The sequence below is a fragment of the Pleurodeles waltl genome, chromosome 7 (assembly GCF_031143425.1).
Source record: "Pleurodeles waltl isolate 20211129_DDA chromosome 7, aPleWal1.hap1.20221129, whole genome shotgun sequence".
Taxonomy (NCBI): domain Eukaryota; kingdom Metazoa; phylum Chordata; class Amphibia; order Caudata; family Salamandridae; genus Pleurodeles; species Pleurodeles waltl.
Window position 1 is genome coordinate 1,138,108,992 of NC_090446.1, and position 26,312 is coordinate 1,138,135,303.

At 43.6% G+C, this 26,312-nt stretch overlaps 1 protein-coding gene across 4 annotated transcripts in view; it reads right to left on the reverse strand.

The window, feature by feature from the left end:
- Window positions 1-24,118, reverse strand: part of WBP2 (WW domain binding protein 2) — a 298,555-nt gene extending 274,437 nt beyond the window's left edge. For all 4 annotated transcript variants that reach the window (XR_011194210.1, XM_069200190.1, XM_069200187.1 and 1 more), the window contains exons 1-3: window positions 23,967-24,118; window positions 6,355-6,463; window positions 3,983-4,118 (exon numbers count right to left, since the gene is read on the reverse strand). Coding sequence is in view for 3 of the 4 variants with exons in the window: in XM_069200190.1 (XP_069056291.1) it covers window positions 3,983-4,118; window positions 6,355-6,463; window positions 23,967-24,025 (304 nt within the window). In the remaining variant the exon portion in view is untranslated. The remainder of the gene's footprint in view (window positions 1-3,982; window positions 4,119-6,354; window positions 6,464-23,966) is intronic.
- Window positions 24,119-26,312: the final 2,194 nt, after the last annotated feature.

Below are 26,312 nucleotides of genomic sequence, written 5' to 3' on the forward strand. Positions count from 1 at the left end.
GATCGGTGATTGCCACCGGAGAGCCATATAGTACAGCCATGATTTGGGGTAACCCCAAGTTTGCCAGTTCTAATTGGTATGCTGGGTCACTCCATCCCACGCTGAACACGCCATTTGTCACTAGGAACAGGGAGGCAAGATAGAGATATAGTTTTGCCATTCCCAGTCCTCCATTGTGGGCGGGGGGAAGATGTTGACAGTGTGCTAAAGCAAGGTCGTGCCTGGAATTACGCAAAAGAAATGAGGCAGCCCCTCTATCCTGGGCTCAATATCAGCTTTGTGCTAAGAGAATCAGAATTTTTGGAATACATACAGGAAATGAGGCAGCATCATCATCATACTATACAGGACAATCCTGCCCATCATATTTAGTGGAAGAGATTGCCGTCTGTGGAGGTCCGCCTTCACCCTCTGCACTAAAGGCCCTTGGTTAAGGGAGGGACCAACAGATTTGTGGGAGAAGCATCACCCAGATGACCAAGTAATGAAAGCTGAGATGACGTCTGGGGATCTCCGTTTGGCAATCAATATCATCCCGGCTGGGTGACAGACACCTACACAGACTTCGCCGGGTTGACACAGAATCTTGAGGCTTCTCTAAAAACCTGGAGGATCTGCAAGTAGTGCGGCCTACCCTTCTTTGGGTCGGTCAAGTAGAGGAGGACATTGTCTGCATATAACGCGATTCGGTCTTCATACTCCTCTTTCCATCTCCAACCTGCATTTGTGGGTCATATCGAAGGAGGCAAGCCAGTGGCTCTATTGCCAACTCAAAAAGGAGGGGTGACAGGGGGCATCCCTGTCGGATCCCGCGACAGACAGGAAAGGCGCCCGAGGTTGCACCGTTAACCAGGACTCAAGCAATGGGGTTAGTGTAGAGGACGCAAACAAATCTACGAAAGCGGGGTCCAAATCTGGCCCTCAGTAGCACCTGCTCAAAGTATCAAATGGTTTCTCAAAATTAATGAGTAGCAGTGCCAAGGTGGATGGGAATTGGCGACGATGGATCAAGGCAGTGTGGAGCCTCCACATCAGTGATGCGAGCTAGCATAAAGCCACACTGGTTGGGGTGTATCAGGGTACCAAGGACGCATCTGAGGCGGCCCGCTAAGATTGTGGCATTTATCCTGACCTCACTATTAATAAGCAAGATCGTCTGATAGCCTTCACACGAGGTTGAGGGAGGTGGTGTATTCGGGATCAACGCAATGGTGGCAGCATCGATCTCATGTGGGAATGAAGCGCCTAAAATCTTAAAAGGGAGAGGATGCTTGTGCCACAGCTTTCATCAGAGACGTATCAGCCCACATGTTTTTCTTTAGATTAGACAATCTAATCCTTTTTGTTGCTAAAATGCTGCAGTAAAGTCTTGAAATAGATATTCTTTAAATATAAAAGAATATATGCATGGAAAAAGTCACCTCCAATATACCCTTTAAGGGTGTTGTTCATCTGATGAGCATATGGAAAATAGCACCCTGTGTTTTTATGTTCTTGGGAAATATATACATATAAAAAAGTCCCCCAGGGTACACACATGCAGCACAGAATTATTCAAGCACTTAAAACTATCAATAAAGATTCTATGATGCAGAAACTCTCTGCTGGGCTGAACAAAGATGTGACAGACAAAGTCTCAAGCCAGTGACTGAAAAGGACTGGTCAACAAAAGAATGGTTGAAAGGAAAGAACCTAAAGCCCACAAAAGACAATAGGTCTGCTGGACACCTGCGCAGTCAAAACAGAGCTTAAAAAAAAAAAAAGAGTGGATACTTGAAAAAATAAAAAAAAACATAATGCAATTGAGTACACTTCAAGATTGACATTTTTTTTTTTTAAATGTCTGTCACAGGGGGTGCCAAAATGCAATGGCACCAGTGGGGTTAAAGTGATATGAAAAAGCGAAGCATTCATGTTCCAAAAGAAAAGTATTTTGGAGTTTCCCCAGTTGCCAGGCTACTTTTTCCAAATACATTTAAATAACTTAGTTAACTCTAACTCCAGTTCTCCAGGAATCTGAAGTAGCAGTAACAGGTTTTTAAAATCACTATAGGCTTCAACAACAGTGTTTCTTTAGTAGTAAATCCACCTCATTTGAAGCAAACCAAACTTCAGCTGATGAGGTGGAAGTGCTAACTTTCCTTCTCCTCCTCGGAGCTACCAGAGCACAAAGTGTGAGAAGAGTATATCAAAATTATATAGTATATAATGATTGAGCCTCTGACCAAGGAGGAGGGGAGATTTAATGTCAATATATATGATACCAACACTAGAGAGCTAAAGTTGCAGGACCAACTCCAGCATTCGATCATTATAAAACTAATCAGACTAGTAAGCAATACATCACAATCATAACTATAAGGAAGTGGGAAGCAGGCTCACCTTTATAGAAAACAGTTATGGATGACTGCCTGTCCCACTGCCAAGTTGGCTTCTACATTTACATTGAGGCAGTAGCTCCTCCAGGCAGTTGCTAGTTTTTTTTTTTTTGTTTTTTTTTAATTGATTGTAATGGTACAGAACAATGCATACATCATATTCAGATAAACTAGCAAACTTGTCACTAGAGGACTTTTCACATTCCCCGGTTGCACCCCACATCCATTCCACTGTGATTCCATTCAGTCTTTTCATCTCCAAGTTAACCTCTCTCTGGCCAATCTTCCACAGGGTTGATCTAAACAGAGTTCTCTCTTATCATTTCCTGTAAAGTTTACTGAATTCTTTGGGACAGTCTCTACCCTCAGGCGACTCTCTCTGCCTCCATGTACATATTCATTCCTTCCAGCCATGTCTCTTTCGTTGGGGCTTGTATGACTCCACAGTTTGGCTATATCTCTTTTGGCCACCTGTCAGGAATAAGGCATGAGCGGCCCAGGTCTCGCCCAAAACTCTGCTGCACGACTGTGGTGCTTTATGCGCACCACGTGTCATCCCCTCTTGTTCCAAAGGTGGCCATCAGCGTCGTCTGCCCTGTGGCAAAGCTCAGAGCTGCAGGTTCAGGACATTGGTGGACAAGATGCACTTATCAGTGCTATTCCACGAAGGGACTACAATTCCCATGTTTTTAGAGGCAGCACCCATTTTGGGGTGTGGCAGGCCTATAAATCCCAGCCACAACCAAGCACGTTGCTCACTATTTTGAAGACTTCGATGCAGCCAGACCTCGTGGGGGTTTCTCCGAAGAGAAAGCAGAGTTCCTGAATGGCAGAGTGTCATCCAACCGAAGTATCCTTGTTTCCATGGTGCATTCAGAAACGAGTAGGCCGTACTCGTAGCGGTAAGGCCTTGATGAATCCAAGTTTGGAGGAAGTCGTTACTTCCAAAAGGTAAAGCGCCCCTTAGCATAACGAGCAAAGCGTTTTCAGTTTCCAGAGTACAGTGGACTTCCCCAAATCAGATTCCTTAAATGGCATCAATCTCTAGGTTGTATTCTGAAAAATACTGCTTTATTCCAAGTGACGAGAATAACCTTCTCCCAAGGTGCACATCCTGAACCCTGGACTTCAGAAAGCACATGTAACGCATCACCAGCTGGGCCACATACTACAACCATACTCCCATCAGGAACACAATAAAAGCAGCATCTCAATCCAGTCATCACACAGATAGTGGGTGCCAAGCAAAGGCTTTAAAACACTGAATCATGTCTAGTACCAAAGGCCCTCTATCCATCTGCTCACTTTTGGCTTGCTTCCAGAACAATATTCTTATACATTCTCCTAAATGGCCTCCAATCCTCAATCCAATCGTGTATCTGTGTCAAATATCTTGTATAATTAAGATAGTGGAGTAGTGCCTCACCATGCTTTATTCCTCTATGCTAATTGTGAATCTCAGTTTTTCAACACAGCGTGTAAAACCCAGTTAGTGCTCAAAAAGACATTTGTAATCTCTGTTCACTTTTTTGGACCAAGAAGAAAGCTAAATAGTATAGTATAGCATTACAGTAGCTCCTTGCTCGCTTAAAGGATTAACTTACCACCAGTTTCAGCCTTCACTGTGCCCTTGATACAGTTGGCACCAAACACAGGCTGCTTGATTTCAACATCTTTCATGAGGTAGAATGGCATCATGAAGGACTGTAGGGCGTCCCTTCCCTTGGATACGAAGATGACCTGCCGGTGAAATGTTTAAAGGCATTAAAAAGCAGAAGATACTAGGAAAGTCTGCTTCATATACCAGGACACCAGGTATTCTCCACTTTCCCTTTTCAGATGGTCCTCGATTGGCAGTTGAGAAAATCCTATAAACTCCTCAATACTGCACCCTCTTTTCTTACTCAAATGAAACACCTCAGCTGGGTGGTCAGAGGGACACAACATTTTAGACACGTACATTGTGCTAGAGTTAAAAGTAGCAACTTGAATGCTACCTTGAGAAGTTCCCTGCATTTTCAGGAACAGTAACAGAAAGGGTGTTATGAAACATGTTTCTCTGAGATCTAGAGCACACTGGATTGTGTTGTGCTGGGACTCCTTACACATTGTGCAATGGGTACCAGTGGCAGGTCGGTGACTGGGACTCAAGTCACAAATAACCACTTTTGTTATCAGACAAAGCCTCTTCCAGGGTTCATTTTGAGACTATACTTCAGTTGCTGATAGGGTCCCCATGTCAGACAGGTATCTAAACTACTGGGAGATTGTTGCAGACATTACAACACTTAATAATGCTACACAGTTGCAGGTGGGTCCAGCGCACTGAATATATCATTAAACAAGGAGATTTACTAAGCTCTTTAATGGTGGCTGCAGACAACAGTTTTATTGCAATCTATAATTTCAAAACATGCTTGTGTCCCGACACTTTATACTCTCTGGACATGCAGTAGCATCCCGTTTAATGGGTATTCCTCCACGTAGGGAGGTGCTCCTTTACTGGCCTTGAGTAGCCAAGTGCCCGAAAGCAAATGTCTCATCCAAGCCCACATTCTGAGAGTACGAAGAATGTATAACTCAGGGCATTTAGTTGTCTTGTGTGAGGTTTGCTTGGAATAAAACAATTAATAGCTTTCAGATGACTTGTATTAGTTTATGTGAAACACATTTTTATTATATCTGGAGTGAGATGGATTTAATGGTTCGACATAATTAGCAATTAAAAAGGTACAACTAATGACTAGTATTTTAAGCAATGTTTGAAGAGCAGGCTTGAGTTAACAGATTGCTTTGCGGTAATTGCCTCATTCTCCCAAGGCCGCAAAGCAGCCAGTTATTAAAGAATTTCAACCCAGAATCGAGGCAACGGAAAAGTGCAGGACAGGCACATTTTAAAAGGGAAATGCCAACAACTGCAACAATACACTTGAGCAGAATGGATATTTAGGTTACAATGCTTCTAAGTCAACTCAACGTCCTAGTTCAATCACCTAAGCAAAATTAATTCCCACCCTTTAGTTAATATCTGCATAGATGGAAAGTGCTTGCAGGTACTGTATGGTTGAACAAAAGTAAAAAAGTGGAGGGAGAGTTCCATAAATGCATTTTCGGAGCATTTAGAGGGTTTTATGATGCTAATATGTGCTTCTGCACACACAGATTATATAGTAAAGTTTACATATACCGGAGCCCAAATATACTAGGAAAATATTTTAATTACAATCAACAGCAGTGATTTCACGTGTTCTGGGAGGGTGTAGTGTCAAAACAGGTCAGCTTTGCATCAAGTATACTTTTTGAAGCCAATTGTTTTCACAAGGGAAAACGCAGATTATGGATGGATGCTATTAATTAAAATATTCTGCAGCGTTCAACTAATGAAATCCTGAGGATGGGGTGTTTAGAAACAACCCACACCATTCTTCTTCAAGACCTGTGCAGTAGAGGTGTTTTAAGAGACTACCTAAAAGAGTCTTGAACAGAATGCAACCACTTTTTAAAAATTAGAAAAAGGTAAAGGAAAAACAGGCACTCAAAAATATCAGACTAGCCTAAACTTTGCCACTACCTACACTTGGTCATGGGCTGCTTGGCCAATTTTGAGTTACTCAATCCAAAACTTCAATTGAGGACCCACTCTAACTTTTAAATGTAAATAGAATGCCATGTAATGTAGCCAACAAGGTCTAAACTGGCATGCAGATACACAACCATAATCTTATAGTCCTATTTAGAAGGCACGCAATCCACTTTATGAGGACCAAACCAGATGCTTACAAAGGCCAAACCAGATCTTTTCCGGTATATATTAGTTACAATGGTCCAAGGGATCAGAGTTTCATGGCTTTCTCAATACAACATGACCTCTTTGAAGGCATAACAATATTTACCCATTGTGCTCTTCTCGGTCCTTTCCAAAATAACATGTTGCAACCTTGCAAAAAAAAAAAAAAAAAAAAAAAATCAGACTTACTCTATAGGGTGTCAGGAAAACACTACCCTTCTTGGTCCCTTTGAAGAGGTCAGGCATAGGCTCCATATCATTGAAGGTGAGCTCGACGTGGTCATAGTTCATCAGCATGCTGCAAAAGGAAGAAACAAAATACATATGCTTTAGTGGCCGTAGGGGAAAGCACAAAAATCACATCAATTTGTCATTACGTACAGGAAGCGTACCCGTCTACCTACTGCATATTACGCCCACCCATTGATGGAAATGTTACTTACCCGTAATACTTTTTCTAGAGCTTAGGTATCTTCATCCTATTAGTAGTTTTTAGAAACAGCTCTGCTGTCAGGAGATAATACAATAGAGGGCACATATCTGATGGTTCTGTAAAAGGGGACAAAACTCTAAAGACAAAAATATTTGTATGTTATGGATCACCATTGCACATATCCACAAATCTTGCCCTGCTGTTGATAAAGTGTTTTGAGTGAGGCACAATTAGCTACTTTTTTCAAAAGTATGCATGAAAACAGTTTCTAATTTTAGACAGATTTCACTGGTGGAAGAAAAAACACGGAGAAAGACAAGGAAAATTATTACGTTGGGCTATTTTATTATAACTGTTTCATTTCAAGGTCATACCATTTTGGGAAAAGCCTACCTTGCAATTAATCAGCGACATGTATTAGGTTGACTACATCAATGCAAGATGGGAAAATGCCTTAACCGCAGTGCAAAAATTCTAGTGTTCTGTGTGAATGATTTTTATCATACAGAATTGGGTTTTGTTAATCGTAATGAGGACATGGGTATTAGTGGATAAATTTAAAAATGTGTTTAGCATAAAAGAGAAAAGTCCAATGGCTTTCCGAAAATATTGTTTTCAAACAGAACGTTATGTCAAGCCAAAGTGAAGAATGCAAGGACAAAAGGAGAAGAAAACTTGTAAGAAATGTGTTCCTCTGGTGTAATAAAAAACAGTTGATAAAAGAAAGTGGAACTAGTTGACAGTTTTGATTGAGTTCCTCCAATAGTTTCTCATGGCCACCCTTGAGCAAATGGGTTTTGGCCCCATATTTGTGAGCTGGATCCGGACCTTGTACGGGAGCCCAACCACAAGAGTGCATACGGGAATCTTCTATCTTGGACACCTTTGAGATTCAAAGGGACACCAGGCAGGGATGCTCATTATCAGCTCTACTATTTGCCCCGGCCATGGAATCCCTGGCATGCGAACTGTCTTCGAGCACAGCAGTGGGGTATAGCCACTTCAGAAAGAACACCATGTTGTCTCATTATAAATAGATGATGCGTTAGTGTTTTTACAAGACACACCCTCCACACTCCCAGACTTGATGAACTGGATGGATAATTTTGAGACGATATGGTGATTGCGGGTGAACCGGGGCAAATCGTGCATATACCAGTTGACACCGGAACGAGTACTCCTCTCCGGGTTGCCAACTGAAGTGGTGCTACAACACTTTCAAATACTTAGGAGCGCAGAATTATCACAGTCCTGAAGACCTCTGGGAGGGCAATATAGGTAAGGCCATGAGGGGGATCCTCAAGTCGGTTCCATTCTGGCCTTCTGTTCCACTGTCCCCAGTGGGACGAGTGGCGATAGCAAAGTTGCTGGCACTGCCCAGGATCCTATATTATTTTGCTGCCCTCCCCTTGTACCTTCCAACAGCATTCTTTAAAGAAATACACGGTGTACTGACTGAGCTTATGTGGGGTAAAGAAAGAAGGAGTGCACCCCTGACAGTAATACAGAGACCGCAATTAGAGAGGGGGGGGGGGGGACTAGGCGCACCCAACTATGAGTGGTACTAGACAGAAGCCCAGCTTTAATGGCCAGTGTGGTGGCTAAGCATGGGGGCATGTCCAGAAAGACTAACAATTCTGAGGTCGCTAAACAGCACCCCGATATATACGTGGCCATCATCACTGTGATCCCGACACAGAAGAGAGCCGACAGATGAGGGTGTACAGACAGTGTTGGGTGCAATATGTGACAGGGCACAGAGGCGAGTTGCCCCCCTTGTCACAGTATGGCACATGCCGGGTTTAGGAGATGTAATCAGCCGACTTGATGCACCTACATGTGCAGATGTGGGCATCTTGACTTTGGGAGACCTATATAGGGGGGGGGGTCCTTATGACCTTCCAAGACCTCAGCGATGAAGGCGGGATACCGGTAGGGCACTTCTTGATACATCACATGATCCAGCGCAAATCGCTGGCTACATGGGGGGGTGGGGGCGAGAGAACGTCCTTGCTCTTGGGTGCTACGCACTTTGCTTACACTCAGAAGTACACGGCATGCTATCACAGACTTATACAGAGCCTTATAAACTTTTGGTTCACACACTTCAACTACACACACTGGCTACAACGCATGTATACCAGGGCAGTCTTAGTCTGCCCCTCCCCCCCCCCAAGCAAAACCCCAGATGCAGGCTTCTATCATAGGATGTGGGAGTGACGCCTCTCCATCAAGTATGGGAAAAGGTTACAGGGACCACAAGTGAGATAGTAGAGCGCGTGCTGCCATTCACTCCAGAATCCTGCATATTGGGGTTTGCGAAAACAAACGTCTGAAGAGAAATACATGCATAAATTCACTGACTTAGCATTCACCCTCTTTAGACGCCAAATAGCAATGCATTGGAAAGCCCTGTCTGCTCCAGATATTGGAGACTGGTTGAAATCACTCCTGATATGGACTCAAGCCAAAGCTGAATACTATAATAAAAAAAAAGGCTGCAAGGCATGATACCAGGAGGTGGGAATTGCTGGGATGCCTATGTGGTGATGGTGAAGGTAAAAAATGAACAACCTCCTTCAAGCGGGGGGCCCAGATCAGAAGGTATCAATGCGCCATTTGTGGACATCTACTGACTGGACAGCTCATAAATAATTCCATTGTATCGACAGAACCGTAGCATCTCGGGGCTGTGGACATGCCAGGCCTTTGAGACTTACTAAACTGAATATGTATGCCATTTCTACTAGTACTATCAAAAACTGAGTATTTTACCACATAATGTTCATAATTGTAACAATGATGTTCAAATCAGGGTCACTATCTGTGTGTCAATTGAGAGAACTGTCTCCTCTCTTCCACTTTTTCTCTACCTCTACTTCTCAACACTCAGCAGTGTTCTACTATATCAAAGTGATATATTGTATTGGACGTACTTTTTGCCAGTACTATGTTATAACTTTCAGATAAATCAATAAAAATATATACAAAAACAAAAGGGCACAGGGCCTGATTTAGAGTGACGTAACGGATATCCCGTCCGCCGTATTGCGATTTCCATAGGATATGGTGAAATCGTAACACAATGGACGGAATAGCCATCAAGTTTGTGACTGAGTTACCCCTTTCGCCAAACTCTAAATCAAGCACACATTGATCAAACTGGTACATGTAGACAATTTTTGTTTTGGTGACTTAGTTCAGATTGTCAAATTCCAATGTTTGTCTCCAAATGTAAACAACACAAATGCAGACAAATCACTAAAGCAAATTTGCATTTGCAAACGGCCCAATTCATAGAATCAGGCAGTTTGCAACCACAAAATGTGTTTTATTATGTATAAAACCCAAATTGCGAATCAGTAATAAGTTACAGAATCGCAATGAAATTGTGATCAAAAACCAATTCAAAATTTGGAAGGGGCGTGGTTGGGGCATCACTTCTAAACACCAAATCAGACTGGTTTGTATTAACGTTTTGGGAATCAAAACCCAGTCGCAAACATTAGTATGTTATGACTGCTGAAAGGTAGTGGGGTAAGGCATTCGCAAACAGGAAGGGGTCCCAAAGGGACTCCTACTTTGTGACTGTTAATCAAAATATTTTTAAGAGTAGGCAGTTGCCTAACACTACCTCTGAAAACATGTTGGCAACATTTTTTATTTTTTTAAACAGATCCCATGTTACTTTATGGAAAATAGGATGCATTAAAAAAAAAAAAAAAAAAAAAAAAAAAAATTGCTTTATTTAAAAGCAATCACAGACATGGTGTGCTGCTGACCTCAGCATGCTATGATCCTTATGATAGCTACGATTCCTGGTAGGTCGCAATTTGCGACCTACCTCATTAATATTCATGAAGAAGGTTGAATGCAATCCACCAGGAATTGGTATTTTGCAAACCGACCGACTAGTACAAAGGATGGTTCACAAAATACCACACTGGTCACACAAATACTTGTCACAACTAGCGACCAGTATTTTGCAATCGGTGCTAGCCCTTGTTCTGTTAAAGTGCAAGTCAATACAATTCTAAATCCACTGTGGCCAAAATTAGTGGTTGATTTGTTAGGCCCTTGTGAAGGGCAGGAGACTGGCAGTAAATAGGCCATTCTTCTTATAGATTTTTTTTTCTGAATGGAATGGATAGCTCATTCTAATACTCCAATACAGAATTAAATATTTTATGTTTTGACAAATTATTCTGCAGTGAAGATTTTCCATACCAGTAACAGTGCTGCACAATTTGTTTCATACAAACTAACTGAATATTTTCAGAAGTATTGCATTAAAGATATCCGCACAGCACTTTATTCTTCCAACATGATTGAAAGGCTTACCTGAATGCTGGTTTGGAAATTACAGTAAGCTGTGAGGTCAGGTTTAAAAATGGGGACTCATATTTTGAAAAACTTGTATGATTTTACCAATGTACACCACACAATTACACTGGCTGTGCTCCATCTGAAATGTTGAAGGGTAGGAAACCTTGCACCTGTTTATTAAAACCAATTCAAATCATTACTGATCTTAAGTGTAAAAATATTGAAGATATGTATTCAACTGCTAAGTGTAATATTGAGAATTTAGAAGCTCAATACGGGATTCATTGTGATCCAACAGAGCCGGCTTTAGTACTGCGCAGGATAATGCTTAAACCCCTTTGATAGATTGGATTACTTAAGATATATTGTGATCAGCTCGAAATTTGACCCTGTCCCTTTCTGCAGTTTATATCACGACCACACTCACGGTACTTGTTGACGCAGATGCAACTGCTCTGAACTTGTATAACGAGGCAAAGAAGGGTAAAAATGAGTAAACAGGCCACACTGCGGTCTACAACATGACACATCATGAGGGCCTCAACCAAGCAATAAGAGCTCCCTAACAATGTTGAAGACCTGAATGTAAAATCCCTCCTTTTCCATTTGCAAAAGGTATCAATCAGCATTTGATAAAAGCCTAGATTCACTTACTTCCAGGACAGATTAAATGGCCACCACTCTGAACAAGCAGGACAAGAGAATCCTTATTTTGAAATCATGCAAATCCACCCTGGGAAAAAACAAAGCCGGAACCAATGAGAAGTTACTGGAGATGACCAAAGTACTCAAGGTTATTTAACCAAGTGAAGGAGGACATGTGGGTCAGATGTAGGCCTAATAATTTACACCTGCTGGACATCCCAGAATCTAAAAATACTGGAAACATGGCGGATTATGTTGAGTCCTTAAGATGCTTTTTGGAGATAAACGTTTTTCCCAAACGTTTGCAGTGGAACAAGCTCATTGCAATCTGGGACCCATGATCCCTTCAGAGGTTTCCCTATGCCCAACTTGGTGTGAGCATTCAACTTTAAAGGCCAAGACACTACCCTCAGACTAGCCTGTGAGAAACAAAGGTTGTCACATGAAGATAATGCTATATTACATATTTCCAGATTTCACCCTGGAGGCACATCAACAATATCTGCCCCCTCAAACCCATGCTGCGACAGGCTGGTATCCAACAAGCAGTGATATTTACAGCACAACTAATAATCACTCATCGCAACAAGCCCCAGATTATACTGACACCACAAGGCGCTACACAAAAGGATGATGGACGGAGTGCTGAACAATACAAGCACTCACCCCCCAGTCACAGATCTGGGTTTAATCCATCTTTCTTTTGCTCGCCATGCCACCCCAGTTTGGACCCAGTCATATGCAAATCAGTCTTGACCCTGTTCATCATGGGAAAAGTCCTGCCCGAACTGCCAAGCCAAGTCCTCCCTGGACCGGAAACAAAGCGCTAACCATCTGTAAAACAAATCCTATTGACAAATGGTGCGGGCTGTCCTTATGGCACAACGCACCAAAAGCTTAAAAGAGACGTTGAGTAAAACCGTAATCCCTGATATACATCTGTGTTCTCAAGTTGTACCAAAATGATTCTCTCTATATCTGAGCATAGACAGATATATATTGCAAGTACTCATGGGTACATTCTCTAAAAACGAAGGCTTGATACCACTAACTAATAATGTTTCCAGTGCCTATGTAGCATTCATGCATGCTATTTTTTCCTAGCATACAACCTCCTAGTGAGGGTGTTGGTTGGCTGGTCTCTGAGCTCCCCCTGGGGTGACTCCCTTTATTGAGTTTGAGGTGTATGCCATACGACGAGTATTACTTCACCACAATGGGGTTGGTTATTGTTTGCTGTTTGGGTGTTGTTAACTGGCTGGTTGAGAGTTGCTAGTGTGAGTAGAGAGTGGTTTATTGAAGAACTTAACTGTACACAGGATTTATAACTTGAAAATCACATGGCACGTATCCATATTATGGATTATATGGCAGAGGGCATGCCACAACACGTAGCACAAAACACGACAGCTACTTTACTTCATCCTTCTCCACAGACTGGTATGTGTAAGGGAGTAGCTTTCACTCACTTTTTAAGGAACATACAAGGGCTGGCCAACCCTCACAAAATTAGACAAATCTTAGCTTATCTCAGCCATCATAAGACTAATGTTGCATTTTTTCCAAAAAATGCATCTGTTTACACAAAGTCTAACTGAGTCCAAGTGAAGCAGTTACAGATCATTGGCCATGTTCTCCTTTACAGCCATTCTTATAAAACTCATCCCTGAGGCAAATTACCCCCAACGACAGTAAAACATAATTCAAGCGATGATATATGGTTAACATATCACAGTGATTAAGGTCTGTGGCCTTAACAGCGATTACCCCCCAGCTTACCCAACAGGTGTGGCATAAATGAGCGACAATGGCACCCCACACTATACTATGGTGTGGAGATTTTAATTTAGTACTCACCAAAAATATAGATTGTTCCCTCTCCACAAATTGTACATACAATTCTGCAGCACAGGCATTTGTTGGCACTATGGGGACACATGCTTAATCGACCTGTTGAGGCCAACACATTCCTCCATAAGGCAAGCATATTTGCGTCAACAGCAAGTGGCTCCTGTGCAAAATTAAGACTATTGGATAGGAACAAATGACCGAGGCCGAGACCAATGTCCACCTCAAGTACATTATCAGACCACTTCCCTATTAAATTGGTGTTGAACTGCCTGGAAAGCAGCATTGTGGTTTTACTTGGCTGCTGTCACCTTTGACCCTCCTTGACGCTTTACTCAGGGTAGTAACAGAGATTATAAATTACTATCAAGTCAAGGAGCTGTCATTTGATCCAGCAGTTACTCTCAGGAAAGCTTTTAGGGCCTAATTAAGGGGCATACGGAAACGGAAATACGCTCTCAAGATGCATTATGTGCAATACCCTAGCCATCAGATGTTAGTGGACATCAAAACCCAACTGATGGAATTAAAAAAGGTGGCAGATCAAGAAGTAAAACACCTACACTATCATGCCAGGGCAAGAGTATATGGGGGAAGAGAAAGGGGAAGAGAAAGACCAGGCAGAACTTTGGTCCCACTTATAAGTCATCCCTGGCCTGCTCACAATGTTGTACAGTTATAAAAAGACAACTGCGAGATACTATATGAAGCTGAACTTGTATCGCTGAATGTACAGCCCATTATTAACGTTTTTACTTTGCTTGAGAGTCTCCAGCTTCTAATGACTGCCAAAACCACTTTAATCACATTGACCTGGCTTGGCTGTATGGGGCACAACAGCAATTTCTTGCTGCGCAGATCACTCTTGGGAAAATAATGTCTGTTATCTACAGTATGCCAAATGTAAAGCTTCAAGAAATTATGTTGTCCCAGAGGAATTTTATATAACTTTCTGTCACCTACTGCCCTCCACTGCTGCTTCAAGTATATAATGAGGCGCTGGATGCAGATATTCGCCATCCTTCCTACAGTGACACAATACTAATAGCTTTGTTAAAGCTGGGTAAGAATCCATCATACTGCGAATCCTACAGACAGCATTCTCTCATTAATACAAGTGCTAAGATCCCAGCACAGGTATTAGGTAATAGAATATTGATACTATTACTTGACTTGGTCCTCCCTGATGAAGCAGGCTTTATTCCAGGCAGATCAACCACTTACAATCTGAGATCCCTTTTTGCCCCAGTTAAATCCTGATATGGAGGCTGTAGCGATCTTCCTGGATGCCACCATGGCCTTCAACTCACCAGAGTAGAATTTTCTATTAGTGAAATGGGGCTCCTTAGGTACTTCGCTAAATGGATCCAACTGTTACAAACGGAGTCCAGAATGAAGATTTGACTAAATGTCCTTCTTCAGTACATTACGGTACTATACACTGAACAGGTATCAGTCATCATTCATTATCCTTGTCACTCCTAGCCCCAACTTAAAAGGCTACACTGAAGGTGTCAGACTCGATGAGATCTAGTGATATCAAACTTGGCTGAATACTGCTAGTATTGACTAGGTCTCTGCACTGAGAGACAGGAACACCCCTTGCCTCCACCTCCCACCCAACCCAAGCCAATCCAATCCTTGTTTACAATGGCTTGAAACCAGTAGAGGTGGCCCGGGCTTTTGTGTGGTTCAAATGCTGTTTTTTGTTACTATGAGGATTGTGACAAAACTATACCGTGTACTAATGCAGTAGTTTTGTTGCTTGCTTGGCCTCTGAAAGACGCTTTTCAATCAATCACTGCATTTTCCTTGAAAGCATGGCTGCTCTAAAAGTTTCTCACTGCTATCAGTAAAGACAGGGACAGCAAAAAATTCAAAACCAGTTTTTCAGCAATTTACGAAACTCTGAGAGGCTCCGCACATTGAATGAAGCCTTTTCTTGCTTTTGTACTCTTATAATTTGATAATAAAAATGCACCTTTACTCCTTGTAATGGTATTAATACTAACTGTACTTTATTCTTCTGTGACGTCCTCCATTTGCCAGAGGCATGGGTACAGTTACGGTGTATCTTAATAAGAAATCACAAAAAATGGCTCTCTCAGATCCCATTCAAACTGAAAGAGGCACACGCCAAGGATGTCTACTTTTCCCTTTATTATATGTTCTGGCATCGGAACACCTGGAGTTTGCTCTCCGACAACTCCATGCTAGTAGGGGTCTTAACTTCACTTCTCATAAAATCCCTCTATGCTAATAACATCAGCCCACATCTACACAACCCTGCTCAGAATTTAAGCTAGATCATAAAGAGAATTCACAAAGTTTAAAACGTGAAGAATTGCACCTATCTAGTACAAGTCAACAATATTTCCAGTAAACCCCGGGACTCATGTTTGCGCACTTTCATTCCCCATCTCCGGCGTCAATCTTGGTATCTGAATAAATTGAGACAGATACATTTATGATGGAAAATGATGGGGCAGCCGTGACTAAGATTAAAGAACAAGTAAAAGGTGATGGGACCTGACCTCAACCGGTCACTAATCAGGAGAATTACCCTGATGAAAATTATTATTCTGTCTAAATTGCTGTTCCTTTTCTAGAACATTCACATCACATTGAATAAACCAGTGCTTAATTTGTAAATAAAAAGGTGCCGGTGCTCAAAACTCTCCTCTTAAACATGCGTCTGCAGCAATTGAAAGTGCGAGCAGATAATCCTGAGGCAGCGTAATCCTGAACCCACCTCGGGCCTCTTCAGTCCATCTATAGCCACTCCCTGCCCCTTCAGCTCACTCTTGCAGCTTCCTGCTTTTCCCCTCTCTGACGCTTTTTCGTTTTTCTCTTCCTCCGTCTTTCCCAAGTGTCTTTTGCTCGCAGTAGATGCTTGAGACAGAAAACTAAGCGCCAGCCCTCAGAAATTAGTGTCGGTGCTCTGCACGGGAGACAACAAGCACAAATTAAGCACTGGAATAAACACTTTTTAGGAACCTGAACTCCATTGTGATCACACTAGAGCGGGCAGGAAACTCAACCTGAATTTGATGGGGAAATATTAACGTTGCAGTATAAACGGGCACAAGCACAATTTGCTCATTATTGGTTTCACCCTCCGCCCCGTATACCCCACCCCACCCCACTGAGGTAATTGCTTGGTCAAACTCCATCTCATTGTCGTATAGAAATTAACTTGATCACCAGCAAACTACTAGCATGGGAGGGGCATCGAAGAATGTCCTATTCAGCTCCTGAACAATCTCTTTCATATTGTGCCTTGATCCAACATACCAAATACAAATCAGACTTTATTAGGCTGACAAAATTGGGATTAAACAATATTGGTGAGATATTTCCAAATGGTCAATTCCTTGAGCATTCAAGTATTAAAGACCAAGATGACTATTCCACATTACATGCTTTCAGTTGTGAGCACTATATAGTGTCACTAGGCTTTATGCCACTATGCAATCACTTTCAGTTGTGAGCACTATGTAGTTTCACTAGGCTTTATGCCGCTATGCAATCAGAGGCTCATACTACTCTGCCCAAAACAAAAATACTATGGGAGAATGTTCTAGGATGTGCCGTTTCAGCTAAAGAACGACTATTGCTGCAGCCAAATATGAACCTTTGCTCCAAATGACGTGCAATGTTTGGCATGTGTCAGATTTTACTTTGTGCTAGTAGATATTCTTTCTTGTTTCCATAAAACCATGTTTTTGGACTGCACAATCATTTATTGGGGTTTCTGGTTGTAGCCTAAATTGTGAGCCTGTGTTAGCCATACACCTACCACTTTCCCAAGAAGCCTTGGACTGCTCAACCCAGACTACTACTGAGGCACATGCAGAAGGGGTACTTGGCTGAGTTGCACAGAACCCACAGTAGGCAAGCCACAGCACATCACCGGTGAAATTCCTCAGCCACCATGATTGGGCCCAGTTATGTTGCTTGCCCCGTGTCCCTCTGAAAGAGGTGTGTACCATTGTTATTGAAACAGGGCATTTTAAAGCATCTCTGCTATTACAATGATAAACATTGTCTTCATCCAAGCTGGTCCTCTAGGGCAGTACCATTAAAACACCTCAGAGAGAACAACGCCTTGTTTCAATTGCTCTCTTGATGGCGGGGTTACATGTGTAGGACAGGGGACTTCTTAAGATCTCGTGGTTAAAACATAGTTATGATCCTATTCTTTTGTAAATAAAAACTGTAGACCTATTGCTCCACAATCCCTCACACTAATAGGCCCAAAACCTCTGGGCTCCTTTTTAGCCTTTCTTGGATGACATGGATACAGCCACATGATACATTTATGTCAAGTGCAGTTCAGTATAGTGGAGACAAGTAACGTGTTTTATGCGATATGAGGGTGGGGGGCCTGTTGTGTCGTCATGCCCCCGATCCTCAGAGGACAGCACAAGAAGACTGGTAGGGGTGTGTGCACCTTCTTTATTTCTTCAGTGCCCGTGAGGCATGTCCTTCTTCCCTGAGGTACTAGCCAGTAGTGTCCTGCCCCTCCTCCTGGCCAGAACTGGTGTCCAGTGTCTGGTGACCGGAACTGGTGTCCGGTGATCACACGAACACCTGGTGTGATTGTGGTCCTAGTGCCCCTTGCGCTCGGCGTTACAACATCTCCCCCTTTGTTGATAAAGTATACACATTTCCCACCCTTGCCTCTGTTGGTAGCACTGGGCATATTTTATGCTCTCTTCATGCAACCAATATATAGAGACGAGAGAGAGATATGGAGAGAAAAAAAGAGATATGGAGAGAAAGAAAGATATGGAGCGAGAAAGAGAGAGAGAGTCTTGGCAGCTGTACTTCTAGTCAGTCATCATAGTTCTTTAATCAGTCTTTTGTACTTCATGCTCACTCTTGTTGGGAAAGAGCTCTCTTTTCCATGGTCCTTCTCTCGTGTCCTCAGCCCAGAGGGGGCCCTCCCCGTTGGGCAGAGCTGTTTCCATTGGTTCTCCAGTGTCTTCGCTCAGACATTTCTGTTTGGCACATGGCCGTGCCTCTCATTCATTCTCATCTGACATTCTGAACTCCCTAAAGTAAGAACTGTTCCTAGTGATGGAGTGAGACCCTGCCACGGCCATGACCATTGACCCTTCGATGTTAGTTATCTTCAGAGGCTGCTCAAAAAAGGGCTGTCTGATTTTCATGTTTTCCATTGGCCTACAAGGACTAAATCTCCCAGTTTTGGATCAGACATTGTGGCATGACAGTGTCCGCTTGTTTCATTTTCCTCTTGGTCATGCGAGTAAGTCACTGTGTTCGGACGGGGCAAGGCTTCCAGTTGAGGCAAACAGGTCCTGCTTGCCCTCCCCAGTACCAGTTGTGATGGGCACCTCCCCATGGAACTTTGTGGGGTGTTGAGGTAATCCTGAAGTACTTGGCACATTCCTTATCCCACAGAGAACTGCGCAAGGAGTGCTTGTTGAACCGCCTTTCTTATGTTAACCATGAACCTTTCCACCATGCCGTTTGCTTGCGTCCACAGTGCTACCTTCCTGTGATGCACTCTCAGATATGCCATGAATTTGTGAAATTCTTTTCCTGAGAATGGGGGTCTGTTGTCCATCTTGAGTGTCAGAGGGGTGCCCCATGCTATAAAAATGTCTTCCAGAATTGGTAAAGTGGCAGAGGCCGATGTCGATACCTGGCGCACGATGGAGAATTGAGAGTAGTCATCAATGAAGACCAGCAGATAGCCACCGGTGTCCAAGGATCCATAAAAGTTTACGGCCAGTGTTATCCCTATGGCCTCATGGAGGTCAGACATGTGTAGCTGCTCTAGCTTGGGTGGTTTGCCTGTTATCTGACAGAGATGACAGTTCATATTCAGGTCTTCTACCAGACAGTCAAGCATTTTTTTGTACCCACCATGCATCTGTGACACTCATGTGCAAGACTGCCTGTCTGTCTTCGAAGTGTCTTCAGTATGACTATCCGGGTGTAATGGAGCAGTATTCCTTGCTCTGTTTCTGACAGTTCCTCCTGCACCTGTTTGAATGCAAGTATTTCCTCTCTCCTGTCCCCCTCACATTCTGGGCTGCCATTGGCCACATGTCTCAACCTCTGCTGCTGCACGAGTGTTTTGATCGCTTGTAGCGTGATGTCAGTCATTGTCTCTAGCGCCAATTCCTCCATCGTAATTGAGGTGGGTGTATTTTGTTGCAGCACAAAGTAAAGGTATTCCTCAGCCATAGAGGATGCCTGTTGCCCGGAGTAGGGGATGTGGCGACACGTAGTCAGCAGGATTGTGTTCCTTCCCTCGTTTGTGCACTATTTTGAAATTGTAGTCCATCAGGCATCCCCCGCCTTTCAATGCTGGTGGAATTTTTGCATTGGGATTGCCATAGATTAGGACCAATGCCTGGTGGTCTGTCACGATAGTGAAGGGCTTCCCATAAACATGTGGTAGTGCTCACACGCCCAGACCACCACTAACCTTTCTTTCTCTGGTTGGGAGTATGCCCGTTCTGTAGCCGACAGGCTCCTGCTAGCATACACAACGATGTGTCTTGGTGACTCTCTTCCAGGGCTACATTGTACAAGAATGGCTCCTAACCCTACCGGGTTAACGTCTACAGTGAACTCTATGCATAGGGACGCATCAAAGTATGCGAGGTGCTCCACAGCTTTGATAGCATGCCGGATGTTCTTGAATGCCTTGTTGCAATCTGAGGTCCAGTGGAATGGCTGGACTTGTTTAGTCAGTTCATGAAGTGGGGTGCTCACAGTTATGTTATAAGATTTGTAGAGCGCATGGCTACCATAAGGCTTCCCAGCGCTAAAGAACCGGGACCAGAGCTAAGCGGGGGGGTCGTCACCAGCATTAGAATAACCACATTAAGGTCACCAGCATTAAAATAACCACAATGACAAAGTCTTTGATATAGTGCGACCCCAAACTCGCCAAACACAGAAACGACCTCAGTTCTGCTACTTCCACGGGAAGTTGTGTTTTGCAGAGTGTTTCTACCTTGCTGGGGTCTAGCCGCATACCTTTCTGAGAGAAGATGTGCCCTAAGAAAATGAGTTCTCTCTTTCCCAGCTCGCATTTGTCCTCGGTCAGTGTCAGGCCAGCTGTTTCTAACTGCTTGAATACCTCCCACAGTGCTGAGTCACATTCTTCATTTGTGCATCCAAATACTATGATGTAATCACTCGTCTCACCAACTCCTGAAATATATCTGCTGCTGATGATACCCAAAAGCTTAATTGCTTGTAATTAAATAGCCGTAGATGAGTGGAAAATGTGGTGAGATAGCGTGACTGCAGGTCTAGTTCCAGTTGACGGCAGCCCTTGAATAATCTAGCTTGGAGAACACCGAGACCCCTGTGAGGCAGCTGATCATGATGTTTAGGTGAGGGCCTGGATGCCATTCTCTTTCTATAGTTGTGTTCAGTAAGCGCATGTCGACACAGATTCATATTTTCTGCATGTTTTTCTTTGGCACAGCCACGACGGGGAATACCCAAGGAGTTGGTCCTTCTGTGGGCTCGAAGATGTCTTGTACTAGCAGACTCTTTAGTTCATCCTCTACCTGCGGTTGGAGGCGAATAGGGACTCTGCAATGTGTCTGAGCCACTAGTTTGATTGCTTCATTTATGTGAAAGGTGACTTCCATGTCCTTCAGCTTTCAAAGCCCTTTGAGGATCGCAGGTTGTTCTCTTAGGATGCTGTAACACTCAGCTATGTGATATGTTAAGGACTAGGAGACCCATCACTTGCACAGTGATGTTCCTGAGCAAACACAGAGCTATAGGACGTGTACCTCTTCTCTCACAGACGTATCATTGTGAGTGTTTCCACGAATTTTCCCACATTCACTACGGGTTGTTTCACACTCGATGTAAAGACATCAACAGTGGAATAGAACAGCAGAGGCTTGCGTTTCATTTTTTTCTACTCTGACTTGCACATGATGTTGCATGTGGCTCCACTGTTGAATATAAATCGTGTTGTGTGATTTTGGACGTGCCGATCTACTGAAGCTGTCTTTTATTCGGCGTTTGTCAACCAGCTGGGCATGTTCTGATGTGCGTTCTTGGTCTGGGGCGTATGTCACGAGGTATAGAAGTTTGTCGGCTTCCTGTGCATTGGCGGCATCTGAGTCAGTGGATGAACTGTGACTGCATGCTTCCATGTGTTGTGCGTGGTGACCCTAGGTTATTCGTGGTCGGGCAGGTCGCTCTCTCTCAGTCTTGATGTGTCTGCCCATGCAGATGCTTGCAAAGTGATTGCCACGGTTGCATTTCTGACATTTGTGTCCCATGGCCGGGCAGGCGACAGTGGGTGGGTATTCCAGGCTGCAGCAATAGCATGTCCTTTCTTGTTTTTTCTTCAGGGGCAGCAATGGTTCGTAATGTTTGCTGCTGCTTCCAGCCATGCGGTAAGCCTGTTCCATCGTTAGCTTTTCCTATATTCCATTTGGATGGCATGTGATGTGGCCCTGGCTTCTGGCCTCGCCATGGTCAGTATTTTGTCCACCATGTACATTTCTTTCAGTATTTTCGTGCAGAATCCAGTTGAGTGACACCCTTCGATGATGTGCAGCCTAAGGGCTGCCTCATTGTCGAATTTGGCAAATTAGCAATAGGTGACTAGTTTGCACAGTTGGAACGCTAAGTCACTGAGGGATTCATCTGTTGGTTGGCATGCTGTGTTGAACGTGTAGCATTCAAAGTTGATATTTCGCTGGGGGTCGAAACAGTCTGTGAGGCACTTTATCAGGCCTTTTTATGTGTAATTGACTCAGGCGGGAAAGTTACGAGCAGGTCTTCAACACCATCCCCCACTATGTTCAGAAGAAGGTCCCTTGCCTGGTCATCCATGTGATTTTTACAGGTAGAGCGCATGTAGTGTTCAAAGCGTCTGATCCATTTCTCCCAAAGAGTGCCTTTCATTTGAGAGGTCAAACAGAAGAGAGCGCCCGAACACTGCACTTAAAATTGGGCCTTCACTGCATTCGTAAGTCTTGTTGTAAACTGCTATAGTTGTGACTGTAATATGGCAACGTATAATCGTCACAATTGCGATTTGCCAGATTTCTTACTTCTGCTGTATTTCTTCAATATTTTATGCACTCACTGCGTTTGTATTGCCACGGGATTGCCCAACAGTGATTACAATACTTAGTTACTGTGGGCGTCTGACTTTAAAAAGGCTGCTGAGTCTATCACAAAGCTCATTGGCTCATCCGCCTTACTTTAAGATGGTGGCCAAGTAAATCACAATCTCCCAAGATCTCACGGGAGCTGGAGATCAACGCGGGAGGTTAAATCAGTAAGGCAAAGTCCAGCGGTGCTTACCGCTGGTTTGTGAGCTTTCTTTTTGCAGGGAGATGCGTGACCAGGGGCTCTCGATGATGCACTCGTGTATTGGATTAATGTAGGTGCTGACGCTGATCCAAAAGCAGGGAGTGTGTCGTGGTGTGCGGCTGCTTAGGTCTCAGTCTGGACGGAGGATACCGCCTTCGTCACCAGACGTCGTGTTGCTATGCCCCCGAACCACAAAGGAGGACACAAGGAGGCTGATACTAGTGTGCACACCTTTATTTCTTTCTGCAGTGCCCTTGCACGCAGGCATGTCCTTCCTCCTCAAGGTTCTGGCCAGTAGTGTCCTGCCCCTCCTCCTGACTGGAACTGTTGTCCTATGTCTAGTGACCAGAAGTGGTGGCCGGTGACATTACATATGGAGTGCGTGTGGTCCTAGTGCCCCTGGTGGGCATCATTCAGACAAGGCCAGCCACTTAAATCATTCTTCCATCTATTTACCATGTCAAATGCTTTACTGTATTTAAGGTGTTATTTTTCCAGATTCAAGTTTGTGCCCTATACAAAGTCGTATGTTCTTGAGGACAATACCTTTCTACTGTGGACCTCAATGTCAATCACTGAAGCGCACGTGTACACTAGTGGTGGAACCTGCTGCTTCCTCATTGGAACTAACTGAAACAACTTGTGTAAACTTTTGGGGCGGTCATTAATTTTGACAAATAAATACTAATGATTTCATGATATAGCTCTTAATGTATCTAGTCAACGTTACGGGGGTCATGAAACCACTTTGATATGTATAGGTGATTTGTCTCATTACCAAATGCAGGATTTTGGGTCTCGGAACGTAGAAAATAGCTTAACTCGATTGTTTACTCACAAAGGATATAACCACTTAATAGTTGAATATTAGACATGGAACTAATCTACCCTCAAAGTCAGCGACCTACAGGCCGCTTATCTTTTTTCCGTTGCATCAAGCTGGAACACCTGCGCAAGCAGGCGACACTAAATCCAAGCATCCCCAATCTCCGTCACAGCAGGTTCGTACGCAGCTTTCCTATTGGGCTACAACGGTGAATGGGCGTAGCTCCCTCACTAATAGCTGGGGATCCAGCACAGAGAAGTAACTGCAAGACATAGAACGTCAAACGAGCAAAAGCGGCGAGATTGTTTTCCATGGGCTCGGCAAACACGCTACTACGTCCCTCGCTCCAGTCCCCTCCCTCAGACACACTGTAGCGTCCCTCACCTCTCGCTGTTGTTCACAATAACGCCGCCACCTTCCGAGTGGTTTCTGTTGACCGCCATGTCTGCCAGAGCGCCGCAGTCCAAAGCGCACCAATCCCACTGTGAAGGTGTAAATAAAAGGTCTGGCAAATCACAGAGCGCAGCGCTACAAGACGCGCCCAGTCAGAGGTCTGACGAAAGAGGACGTGGCCAACCACAGAGTAGACCCATCACGTGCTTTAAAGGATGACCTGAAAAACACGCAGTTGGGTAATATGCGCACGCGTGCGATGCTAGAGCAGTAGTCCGCAGAGATGAAAGTGGTGCGGTTATGTTTAAGGATAAATAACCGACATGCGGACTGTTTTAACTCAACATAACTTGTAAAAAATCTTTGTAGTCCTTTATGGTGTTTTTTTGTTAATCACGCACTACATTTTGCTTAGTAGCTTACAAAGGTTATGTTTGAGACATTATTGCTTTGACACGTTTTGAATGTATGTTATATTTGTCTTTTCTACGTTTGCCTACGCATTCTTAAGGCAAGAATGTAGATTTTCCTAGTATGTTATGAAGGAAAGTCTTAATTTTATTAACCACTTCGCTGCCAGGCCTTTTCCCCCTCCTGTGCCAGGCCTTTTTTTGCCTATTTGGGGCAGTTCGCGCTTAGGCCCTCATAACTTTTTGTCCACATAAGCTAACCAAGCCAAATTTGCGTCCTTTTTTTCCAACATCCTAGCGATTCTAAAGGTACCCAGACTTTGTGGGTTCCCCTGAAGGAGGCCAAGAAATTGGCCAAAATACAGTGAAAATTTCGTTTTTTTCAAAAAAATTGGAAAAAGGGGCTGCAGAAGAAGGCTTGTGGTTTTTCCCCTGAAAATGGCATCAACAAAGGGTTTGCGGTGCTAAACTCAGCAGCTTCCCAGCTTTCAGGAACAGGCAGACTTGAATCCGAAAACCCAATTTTTCAACACAATTTTGGCATTGTACTGGGGCATACCCCATTTGTGCAATTTTTTGTGCTTTCAGCCTCCTTCCAGTCAGTGACCGGAATGGTCATGAAACCAATGCTGGATCCCAGACACCTAAACATTTCTGAAAAGTAGACAAAATTCTGAATTCATCAAGGGGTCATTTGTGTAGATCCTACAAGGGTTTCCTACAGAAAATAACAGCTGAAAAAGAAAAATATTGAAATTGAGGTGAAAAAAACATCAATTTTTCTCTACTTTTTACTCTGTAACTTTTCCCTGCAATGTCAGATTATCGAAAGCAATATACCGTTACGTCTGCTGGACTCCTCTGGTTGCGGGGATATATAGGGTTTGTAGGTTCATCAAGAACCCGAGGAACCCAGAGCCAATAAATGAGCTGCACCCTGCAGTGCGTTTTCATTCTATACCGGGTATACAGCAATTCATTTGCTGAAATATAAGGAGTAAAAAATTGCTATCAAGAAAACCTTTGCATTTCCAAAAAGGGCACAAGATAAGGTGTTGAGGAGCAGTGGTTATTTGCACATCTCTGAATTCCGGGGTGACCATAGTAGCACGTGAATTACAGGGAATTTCTCAAATAGATGTCTTTTTTACACACACTCCTATATTTGGAAGGAAAAAATGTAGAGAAAGACAAGGGGCAATAGAACTTGTTTTGCTAATCTATGTTCCCCCAAGTCTCCCGATAAAAATGGTACCTCACTTGTGTGGGTAGGCCTAGCACCCGCGACAGGATATGCCCCAAAACACAACGTGGACACATCACAGAAAACAGAGCTGTTTTTAGCAAAGTGACTACCTGTAGATTTTGGCCTCTAGCTCAGCCGCCACCTAGGGAAACCTACCAAACCTGTGCATTTCTGAAAACTAGAGACCTAGGGGAATCCAAGGAGGGGTGACTTGTGTGGCTCGGACCAGGTTCTGTTACCCAGAATCCTTTGCAAACCTCAAAATTTGGCTAAAAAAACACATGTTCCTCACATTTCTGTGGCAGAAAGTTCAGGAATCTGAGAGGAGCCACAAATTTCCTTCCACCCAGCATTCCCCCACGTCTCCCGATAAAAATGATACCTCACTTGTGTGGGTAGGCCTAGCGCCCGCGACAGGATATGCCCCAAAACACAACGTGGACACATCACAGAAAACAGAGCTGTTTTTAGCAAAGTTACTACCTGTAGATTTTGGCCTCTAGCTCAGCCGCCACCTAGGGAAACCTACCAAACCTGTGCATTTCTGAAAACTAGAGACCTAGGGGAATCCAAGGAGGGGTGACTTGTGTGGCTCGGACCAGGTTCGGTTACCCAGAATCCTTTGCAAACCTCAAAATTTGGCTAAAAAAACACATGTTCCTCACATTTCTGTGGCAGAAA